The sequence below is a fragment of the Primulina tabacum genome, chromosome 15, assembly GCF_025594145.1.
Source record: "Primulina tabacum isolate GXHZ01 chromosome 15, ASM2559414v2, whole genome shotgun sequence".
NCBI lineage: Eukaryota > Viridiplantae > Streptophyta > Magnoliopsida > Lamiales > Gesneriaceae > Primulina > Primulina tabacum.
The window spans coordinates 35,265,112-35,275,329 of record NC_134564.1 but is presented as its reverse complement, the minus strand read 5'-3'; the positions used below and the strand labels follow the sequence as shown (position 1 = coordinate 35,275,329).

Below are 10,218 nucleotides of genomic sequence, written 5' to 3'. Positions count from 1 at the left end.
ACTCATAGTATTATCTGGCCATTGACAGTAGTTTATTTGCCTTTTCTAACACCCGACTCAGACCTCCAAAATAAATCCATAAATTGAGTGCGAGTATCAAACTAATTAAAAGTATTTTTAGAAATTATAAAATATTGCCCGGAGGCTCAACTATTAACGATCTCATGGGCCGATGTGTTTGTCGGCCGTGTTGGGCTTGACGTGCAATAAATTACTAGGCTTTGATTGGGTGCTTTCAAAACACCAGGAAGTTTAGAACCCTGGAAGCGGCAAATATTTCCCTTCATCCGTTTTTTTCTCGCACAAGCTTGGAGAAAATATACGAAACGAAACTCTTCTTGGTAACGTCAAATTAGGGCTTTTAATTCTTTAATTAATCAATTATTTTGACCATATTGATGTTTATTTATAAATTTAGACAACTAATTCATGATGGGTTTGTACAGGTCGCATTGTGCGTGATGGAACCTGCTGGGAGGGTTGGGTTCGGGTTGGAGATCACTAAGAAGCAGATATGGAACGATGAGAAGAGGGCCTCAGTTCGCGAAGAGATGAAGAGGATGAGCACTCTGCCGGCTAACAGCAGTTACGCCGCCCATCGTTTGAGGGTTTTGAACAAGATACTGAATCTTATATCTCTTCAGGTGTGCGCGCCAGGATGATCGATTTTTGTACCATCGTGACTGTGTCGTGTGATTATATCTTTTTTACTTGCTATAGATTGTTTATTAATTTGGCATATTGGATTTGATTGGATGTTTTTATGCAAAGAAAAGCAAGCAGCTTTTGGGAAAATAAAAATAGTGTTTCCTAAAGGAGTCAGGGATAGACATGGTTAACAGTTATTTGATATAATAAATAATGAAAAAGATTATGTGAACTGTTAATTAGCGAGAACCAGAACCCCAACTACGGTTGGTTGATTGAATAATGAAAATAACTGGATGATCTGACAGCGTGTGTGGTGGCGCTGATAGTGGGATGGGCTGTTTAAATCTCTTGTTGGAAACAAACATATATAAATCATCTACAATAAATAAGCTTTCATTGGCTGTGTTGTAGGTGAAATTTTGGATTCCTGCTTTTTTCTGAAATACACAATTCCTTGTTCTTTCTTTGTTGGCAGAGAACCGCGTCACAGGACGAAGAGTTGGAATTGCTTTTTGCAGGACTTCATATTTAGGGTTATCTTTTGTTGTGTCGTGCAGTACCAGGTTAGCTGAATTACATTTCTTTAGCAGTTTTAGCTCTTTATCTTGAGTTCAATTATTTATTTTAAATGGTTGCTTTTATAATGCCTTCATCTATAGATTTGCTAAGTTCTCCCAATTTTTTTTTTGAGATTTAGACTTGTGTTCTGATTGCATACGAGTGTTGATCCTTGTCACTTTATAACATTAACATGAACTTTTTTATGATGTTTCTATTCTGGAGATCACGATTTTCCATGCCGTTTTGGGAGAAAGTCACCAATATTTTGAAACACCTACTGATCGAACTTCTGGTGAAGCTGGTGATTGTAAACATGGATGTCAAATCTCTCCATCCTACTGTTCCCCAAGTAGGATCACAGTTTAGATACCAGCATGAGGAGTTTGACATCAAATTCTTTTCTTTCTTATTTTCGTTCTTGCTTCTGCAATTCATCATGGTTTTCTGGAATTGTAATTCAAGAAAGAGATTTGGTTTGAGCTTCCTTAGTGGCAGCAGTTCAATGGCTCTAGTCGAAACTAGTACACATATTCTTTGGTTTAAAGTGTTTTAGAGGTTTGTCTGATACCCAAGTTGGCTTTGCTCCAGGATATTTAACAGTGACATGGATCTCAAAAATTCAAACAATGTAATATTGCAAGACATGGTAAAGCTAGTGCACGTTTGATTCATGATGATCAAATGTATATGTATACATGATATAGTTGTGGAGAGTTTCAGGCTTGTGGTATAAAAATGTTGCTTGCCGTTCGTTCAGTTGTAACAATCCTGCTCCTATGTCTCGGTGGTATGTGTTATTGGAGTCTAAAATGTAACTTGAAAATTTCTTCGGTTTTTTTAGTACATGATTAATTTCATTCCTGTCCGAACTCCGAAATAACAGCCTATTTGTTCACATTTAATTTATGCGATCCACGTACTAATTTAGAAATATATCATGAAATTATTATTTGTGCAATTGAAAGGAAAACCTTTTTGGCAAATTTAGTTTGCTTGTTTAACCTTTTATTTATAATCACATTATTCATATGATATATGAATCGCCAGGATATCATGTCAAGTTATTCTTTAGATGGTAATCGAACTATGTTATCAAAATTTGAGAATTACTCGTTCCAAAAAAAATTGAGAAATACTTGTGTGTGTGTATATATAAAATCAATTTTAGTAGTTATCATTCAATTGTATTTATGTCGATAGAAATCGATGTTTTGTAACGATTTTAAACAATATCTAAATTTCGTAATTATGTTTTGATTGTCGGTCAATCACGTGTAACGTATGTACACTTTCTTACTATATATAAATATATGTATATATATATATATAAACCAACAATGCAACAGTTCCTCCCTCTCGAGTGAACTTTGAGTCTTTCAAAATATTATCTTCCATTGACTGAGCGAGTTTGATACAGAAGAAGCTGTATTTAAATAAGTTAATAAGCTCCGAAGCCGTGTTGAAGTTTCCATTGAATAGATATTAAAACGTATTTTCTTTTTATTTTAAATATAATAGATGAATATTAAAACGTATTTTCTTTTTATTTTAAATATAATAGAAGTATAAGGGCAGTAGCAAGCAACAAATGAAAGTCCACTTTTCATGAGGAGTTGTTTCAAAAACTCAAATGATATATGATGCGATCCTGGTGAAATGGACGAGTAGGGTCGGGTGCTCCACCGGATCTGCTATCAAAATGATGAAGGAAATAAGAGCAATGTAGATATCTGAACCAGAAGCTTTTTTCTCGGGCGGAGAGGATTTCCTGCACTCAAGAAGGTAACCACGTGAATGGGCGTCGGAGGGGTGTCCGGCGTGGCCACTCCGATGCTTAAATCAGTGAATGATTCAAGCCAAGAACCAATGTAACCAAGTGATGGTTGTGATATTGGTGTGAATGAATGAATGTAAATGTAAAGAGAGAACCTGCTATTTATAGTAGGAGAAGTAATGATGACCTCGTTCTCCGTGCTACCTACTAATTATAGTAGGACGGCTGAGCACACCCTATATTTTGACATGTCAAATCTCATACTGGTCACATCCAGCCCATCTGATTTTGTCAACCCATCGGCCTGGTGTCAGAAATGGGACAGTCGCCCACATCCTATTCTGCTAGTATACTCGAGTGCGGTGCTCATATCGAGGTGGCCCGGGTAGAAAGTTCCCGGGAGTTTGAACGAGAGCCCGGGCGTCCGGTGGCCCGGGGAGGAGACGTCCCGGGCATTCACCCGCCCGACTCCTGATGAACCCTTCCTGCCGACTTGTCCTGATTCTGGCCATCCATCCAGTATCCTGGGTCGTCCATGCCCCGGGCACAAGAATCGTCCATGACTCGGGCACAACCTGGGCTATCCCGAGGGTATCATTACTCCCTCCTTAAATAGTCGAACTAGAGTCATACTCGCTGTCCCAATTAGTCTTGTGTGCCCGATCATGAAAAATATTTAGTTTGTCTGTAAAAGCATCGGGGACTTCATGTATCCTAGAGATGGGATGAGGTGCCGGAAACTTACGTCTCCCGGGCTTGATGAATGATCGAAGTGCGGAGCCCCGAGCCAGGGTACGGATCCCTGGACTTAATAGATAACCAGGGTGCGGAGTCCTGGCCTTCATGAATGGTCGAGGTACGGAGCCCCGAGCCAGGGTACGGATGAACCCTTCCTGCCGACTTGTCCTGATTCTGGCCATCCATCCAGTATTCTGGGTCGTCCATGCCCCGGGCACAAGAATCGTCCATGACTCGGGCACAACCCGGGCTATCCCGGGGATATAATCAATATATTTTCTAACAAATGATATTTATGGAATTTAAAGTAAATAGCGAGTATGTACGTTAAACGGATACATTATATATACTGACATACATTGCGTGTGTAAATAATTTTTTCAAGTAATAGATTTAGATCGATTATTTAACAAACAGTGTAGAAGCATTAAGCTGAAATGTTTGTCCGTCAACTCTTACCAAGAAAAGGCATAACTCGTTGATACAAAAAATAGCTAACGTAATACAGCGAGTCCAATAAGATGACATGGATTATTTAACAAACAGTATAGAAACATTAAGCTGAAATGTTTGTACGTTCACTCTTACCAAGAAAAGGCACAAACTCATTGATACAAAAATAGCTAGTGTAATATTGGGAGTCCAGTAAGATGGCATGGATTATTTAACATACAGTACAGAAGCATATTATCGTCTAGGGTTATACACCATGCAGTTTCTGGATCATTGCAGATCACTCTTCCTTCTTATCACTTGTTCTTGGAACCGATCCAGTGCGGTAAGGTTCAGCAGAATAGGCATATTGCATTAGCAAAGAGAAGAAAACCATCTCCACTATAACTAAGATATTCTGAAGGGCTTCTTGGAGATGCTCCACATCGAGCCAGAAGTGGTTCGATTTAACTATCCCCAACGCCACAAGAATATCAAGGAGGATTCCCTGAAAATGGTTAATAGTACCATAATCTAGTTGATCACTAATAATGATTTGATTATTAAGCTGGGGGTTTAGCTAATTCATATGAGAATTTTACCTGCCAGAAGCAGAAGAATACAATGCCTTTGACGCACAAAAACTTTGCAAGTGGCTTATGTGGAGCCAACTCTTTAGCAAAAACATGGTAAAACACTACAAGTGAATACAGTGCCAACGAAACTGAAATGTTCAAGATCATGGTGAATGTCCAGCTGAGCCAACTTGGATAAACTCCAAGAAGTTGAAATGATATCATTAAGACTGAGCAAACAGGGCGAATCAGCACGAATTGCCATGTCCAGTCCTTGAGAAGTTTCAAATTTTTGTGGTCCAGACGAACAGTGTGAGGCTGCAACATTCAAGATCGCCTTGAGTTTGTAAACATCATGACTACTCCTAAGTGAGCAAGGGCAGATTCAATGGGTGGGGTGGCGAGGAGGACGATTTAGAAACATAATGTGTGATAGAGGAGCTATACCTGGAAAAGGGTCATTGGAAACGAGTGATGAATTTCTCTTCCTTTAATTTCATCGGGTACTATGTTTTTGCTGATGGATATGTTCAGATAAGTATACATCAAACCCAAAAATTTCGCCATCACCTACAATTGACAAAGTAAAAAACGTCGTATCAAAACAACCAATTCCATACCCGATGTGCCATAAATTCTAGAGAATACTACACACCAAAGCTTATATTACACACCAAAGCTTCGTAGCATTCTTTAATAGAATCCAAGAAAGTGAAGAAGGTCGTGCTCCCACGTATGTCTAGCAAACCAACGTACGAGTCAATAGCATACAATGGAGCCATGAGGACAATAATTATGATGGCCGATTGTTCCTTTGGCTTCTTCCAGGACATGTAATGTTGGGAGACTAGTTGTATTGAGAAGTGAAGGGAAAGCATGACACATACAGTTGTTCCCATCAGTGTAAATTGTCCGCGGTCCATCTCTGAGATATCTTGTGTTTGCGGGAAAAAAATGCACACATATGTTTGATCATAAACCAGATTACATGAAGGAATGTCCCACAAAATGCACAAGGACAAATGAAAAGAACAGTAATGAAGTTAATGATCTCATAAACCTAACAGTTCACAGGAAAATTTGACTACTCCTGAACTTATATTCTTATCTATCATTTACTCTCAGGTCTTCCGGACCCCACATCTCAAATTGATTTCACATTATTCCAAAAAAATGAAAAGAAAGAAAAAAATATTCCATCTTTGAGAAACAAGGAAATGCAAGCTAACCACTCAAATAAGATCATGATCGTGCAAAAGGCAGGAAGCACGTAAATCCTACTAATCAACTTATGCAAAAGCTTAAAAGATCTGTTAAATGCATTTCATCGTTTTCAGTTGCCTTGTAATTTACAAGTACAATGCTGAGTACTAGATACAAAACGTCTTCACAGTTCCCTATAATCAATGATCAACATAAGGATACTTCCGCAACCTTAAACACAAACTATGTCAACTAGGCTTATTCTTTGAATGCAGATCATACCCTCCGTGCCTTTCTTATCTTTATGCTAATCTACTTCCTCACTCTTCCTGATTATAGCATTAATGCTGCAAAGACAATGCACCGATTGCGGTCAGTTCTTGGGGTAACCAAGGCTGCACTTAAATTATTATGAACAATATGGGTTGATAATTTAAAGAAAAAATCAAAAAATAATATATCAAATCACAGAGTAAAATATTTTGTGGGATTAAATATTATACATGTGTTAGGTCCAGAGGCAGTTAGTCTTACATGCTTACCATAATATAAATTTAATGTTTTGAACTTTTATTAGATGGATTTATTTAACAAAACAGAAAAAGACATCAAATTAAACCATGAGGATTTGAGCTTTGGTTGGTGGTGTTGTGGGTTGGCGTAACTTAACATCATTACATACAAAAGGAGACCAAGGTGGTTGTTGAACAAATAATCATAAATTTCGGAAGGGGTCAAGATCTATCCTAAGTTGTAAAGTCAAACCAATTCAATCCAGTAAACAGCGATTGGAAAAACTAAATTATCAAGATATGTTGGGATCTGTAGCACATAGATTGGGTGCTAGATGGTGAAATTTTAAATCGGTCATGTGACTTTTCCTGTCATTACACTGAATGAACAACTCCAAATTTCACTGGATCTAGCTATAAATTTGCTGAAACTAAACGAAGCATAACAGTTAACATCATCTGCAAAAGCTCTCAAACAAACTGAAACCGAAACTACTTCATTCCGCAAATCCCTTCATCGCATGAAAACAATACACACTTCTCCAGCAGAGCAGCCCAGCCCAGACTCAGCTTTTTAACAGTAAACAATACAGAAACACGAGCAGTTCAAACAAAAAAATTTCAGATCATTGAAGAAAGGAAAGGGAACACTTACAGATTTGTGATCGGAGACGTGAAACGAAACGAATCAAGAACAAGAAAAAGTCGAGAACTTTCTTAAGATTTGACTCCAATGTACGAATGAATATCAATACATTTTGAAAAAAATAATTAAATGGGCAGTGATAATATTAATAGCCATTACCGTCCAACACCAACAAGCCTCATTTACAAAAAAATAATAATTAAATGGGCAGTGATGGTATTAATAGATATTACCGTCCAACACCAACAAGCCTCATTTACATCGCGGTTCCCTGTTTGATGCAAAATAATATAAATTATTGACGGTCGGTAAACTGGATGAGTTGGGTGGATGATTTATCATACCGAGTAAGTTCTTGACATAATGGACATCGGACATATGATATCCGAGTCGAAGAATATGCACACTTTAATGGGGTGTCAGATGTTTCGGCGTGACCACTCAGACGCAGTCAAATATCTACGCAAAGGAAATTGTAATAGAAAATATATGTTGAGTACTCGTGAAAAATATTAAGTAAATTCTCCCTTTTATGATCAAGTAACATATGTATATGATGACTTTGTTTTCAATGTATTGTCACTCCTCTTGGAAGGATGGCTGCTCATGCCAGCCCCGTCCCTTGACATTGATACAATTGACAATTCATATTGGTTTAGGTCTTTTCACGTCACTTTTACGTGCGTCGAATGACATGTTAATGATTTTGAAGTACGATGATCCATACTTGTAGGCCCAAGATTGACGTTTGTTCCGAAGTGCTTGAACAATGATCTTGATGTGAGCACACATACAAGATCTCTTACTCACTAAGTCTTCTTATAATGTTTGGACCAAGCTGAAAGCTCAAGTTTTTTTTGTGGTCAGCTTGGTGGCTGTTGTGAACCCAAAAACAACCTAAAAGAAGACTCATTTCATGTGGGTTGGTCCTTACCTCGATTTCTCTTATCTTTTCAACTCGTTTTGGCATGAGTTTTCAAGATGACCCGTTAACCCGGACGCCCGATTGTCAAATATAATTTTTAAAAATTCATCACCAACTTTGAATTATTAGATTTTGTTTTTATTTGGAGACATTCTTAAGTAATAATAATAAAATATCATTATCTGGCATGCCACGTGCGTAATGCGCGGCCTCGGATCTCGATAATAATTCGGTGCCTTTGAATTGACCAGTACATTTTCCTTCCAATTGGCTGAAATTTTTTTAGTTAAATCTAGGGGTGGGTACGGTACGGTATACCGTACCGAAATTCCATACCGATATCGAAAATTCGGTATATCGAATTTTCGGTATGGAAAAATTTCATACCGATACCGTACCGACACCGAAAATTTTGCCGGTATACCGAAAAAATGTCGATATACCGACATTTTCGGTATACCGACATTTTTTCGGCATACCGAACTTAAATTTAAAAAAATAATAATAATAATAAATTATTTTCGGTATATACCGAAATACCGAAAAAAAAATATTTCATACCGATACCGATACCGAAAATTTCGGTACGGTCGAAATGTTCGGTATACCGATTTTTTCGGTAAGTTCGGTATTTTTCGGTACGGTTTTTCGGTATTTCGATATTTCGGTATTTTTTCTCACCCCTAGTTAAATCCTCCGTAATTTTGTATTATTTTTCTTTTGTTAATGCTTGTTACAAACACAATTATTTAATTGGGATATTTTAATATTAATATAATATACATTTTCGGAAAAAAAAAACTTAATAAATAAGTTCACTACATGACATTATTTTTATCAATATATAACATAAAATGCAAATAAAAAAATTTGTTTAAACTGAGAGTCCAGATCCGTTTAATCCACATCTCAGTGTTAGATCGATATTAGTCATCCATTCTTAATAAGAATAGATTTCAACACTTGATTCATATACACCCAAGTTTTATAAAGCATTCAAACAATAAAAAGTCACTTTCTCAAGTTGCAATCCATTGTTGAGGTTTATTGTTGTGTGATTCAACAAACGATGTCACCTATCATTTGGCGGAACAATTGTGTAACAAACACGAACTCCTTAACTTTGTTCGCTTCAAACCAGTTCCTAGTGATCCCAGAAGTGAAAATTTAGAAACGCATTTCCTGTAGTATAAATCGAACGATAAAATACAATAAATTTTCGTAAAAAACCAGTGAGCTAAATGGTGAAGAAAACACAGTAGAGCAAAGTTTAAAATAAACCAAACTGAGACCTGTACGAAGTACAGTTTCCTTAAAACATATTCGTTCGCTCATGTATGTGTTTCGAGGATCGTCTTGGTCGTTTGTTACTCAAGATACAACAGAACAACCAACAGTGACTTAGCACGAGGTACTACTACGACGAACTAAAAATATACCTTCACTATATCATCAAAATTTAACGAGGCCAAATGGAAAGCTAACAATATGAAATGCAAGAGAATGCTTGAAAGAGATCTTGAGTGTTTGTAAAAATCATCTTACATGTATTTGAAATGAGGAAATGAACACGATATTTATAAACCTCAAAACACACACCAAGAGTCATGCAAGATTATTAACTTAATTAATTTTCTCATTAACTCAAGAATATGAAGAGTCAAAAGTCTTGAATTAACTCAAGAATTTGAAAAGTCAAAAGACACTTCCAAAATAATGAGCCACAACTAACTCAATAATGTGGAGAGCCAAAAATACTCTCACATTCATGAGACATAATCTAATTTGATTCAAATTTCCAACATTTCCAACATGCTTCGCAGTATATAAACTTTTAAAACCTTACCTTCTCATTGTTTCGTTTGACATTTTCTTTTGAATCAGAATGCTCTGAAAACCTGCAGAATAGTGTTGCACTAGTTCATCTGATTGCAACATAAATCAGAACGAATTTTATCATTTTAACTCTTCCTTCAGCTCATCTTACCGCAGTAGCAATGCTTATAGGGACGCAACCAGAAAATATGCCTCGCTTACATAATAAACTTATTCAGGAGTGTAAAATTAATCCACAAATATTACTATTGAAATCTGGAAGAAAGCCCAATTGACATATTTATACAAAAGTAGGCATTGGATAAGAAGGTGGCAATCAGCATGCAAAACCATACACGGTCTAAGCCAACTCAACAAAATAGAAT

The 10,218-nt window shown here is 36.9% G+C and overlaps 2 protein-coding genes across 9 annotated transcripts; one reads left to right on the top strand and one right to left on the bottom strand.

Annotated features, from left to right (window-relative positions):
- Window positions 1-132: 132 nt before the first annotated feature.
- On the top strand, window positions 133-2,077 carry LOC142527831 (uncharacterized). Of its 3 annotated transcripts, none has more exons than XM_075632797.1 (4): window positions 133-341; window positions 447-644; window positions 1,127-1,214; window positions 1,435-2,077. In XM_075632797.1, the coding sequence occupies exons 2-3, from the start codon at window positions 462-464 to the stop codon at window positions 1,181-1,183; spliced, it is 240 nt and encodes a 79-aa protein (XP_075488912.1). In that variant the 5' UTR covers window positions 133-341; window positions 447-461; the 3' UTR covers window positions 1,184-1,214; window positions 1,435-2,077. The 3 variants fall into 3 exon arrangements, with proteins under 3 accessions (XP_075488912.1, XP_075488909.1, XP_075488910.1); XM_075632795.1 differs by having other exon boundaries at window positions 138-341; window positions 1,801-2,077; XM_075632794.1 differs by having other exon boundaries at window positions 137-341; window positions 1,127-2,077.
- A 2,156-nt stretch (window positions 2,078-4,233) lies between these two features.
- LOC142527055 (uncharacterized) lies at window positions 4,234-7,344 on the bottom strand. Of its 6 annotated transcripts, none has more exons than XM_075631759.1 (6): window positions 7,102-7,251; window positions 6,217-6,281; window positions 5,406-5,665; window positions 5,179-5,301; window positions 4,759-5,049; window positions 4,234-4,664 (listed from the first exon to the last, which is right to left on the bottom strand). In XM_075631759.1, exons 3-6 carry the CDS (start codon window positions 5,652-5,654, stop codon window positions 4,458-4,460), a joined length of 870 nt encoding a protein of 289 aa, XP_075487874.1. In that variant the 5' UTR covers window positions 5,655-5,665; window positions 6,217-6,281; window positions 7,102-7,251; the 3' UTR covers window positions 4,234-4,457. The 6 variants fall into 6 exon arrangements, with proteins under 6 accessions (XP_075487874.1, XP_075487876.1, XP_075487875.1 ...); XM_075631761.1 differs by having other exon boundaries at window positions 5,406-5,656; XM_075631760.1 differs by lacking the exons at window positions 6,217-6,281; window positions 7,102-7,251 and adding an exon at window positions 7,326-7,344.
- Between the last annotated feature and the right edge of the window lie 2,874 nt (window positions 7,345-10,218).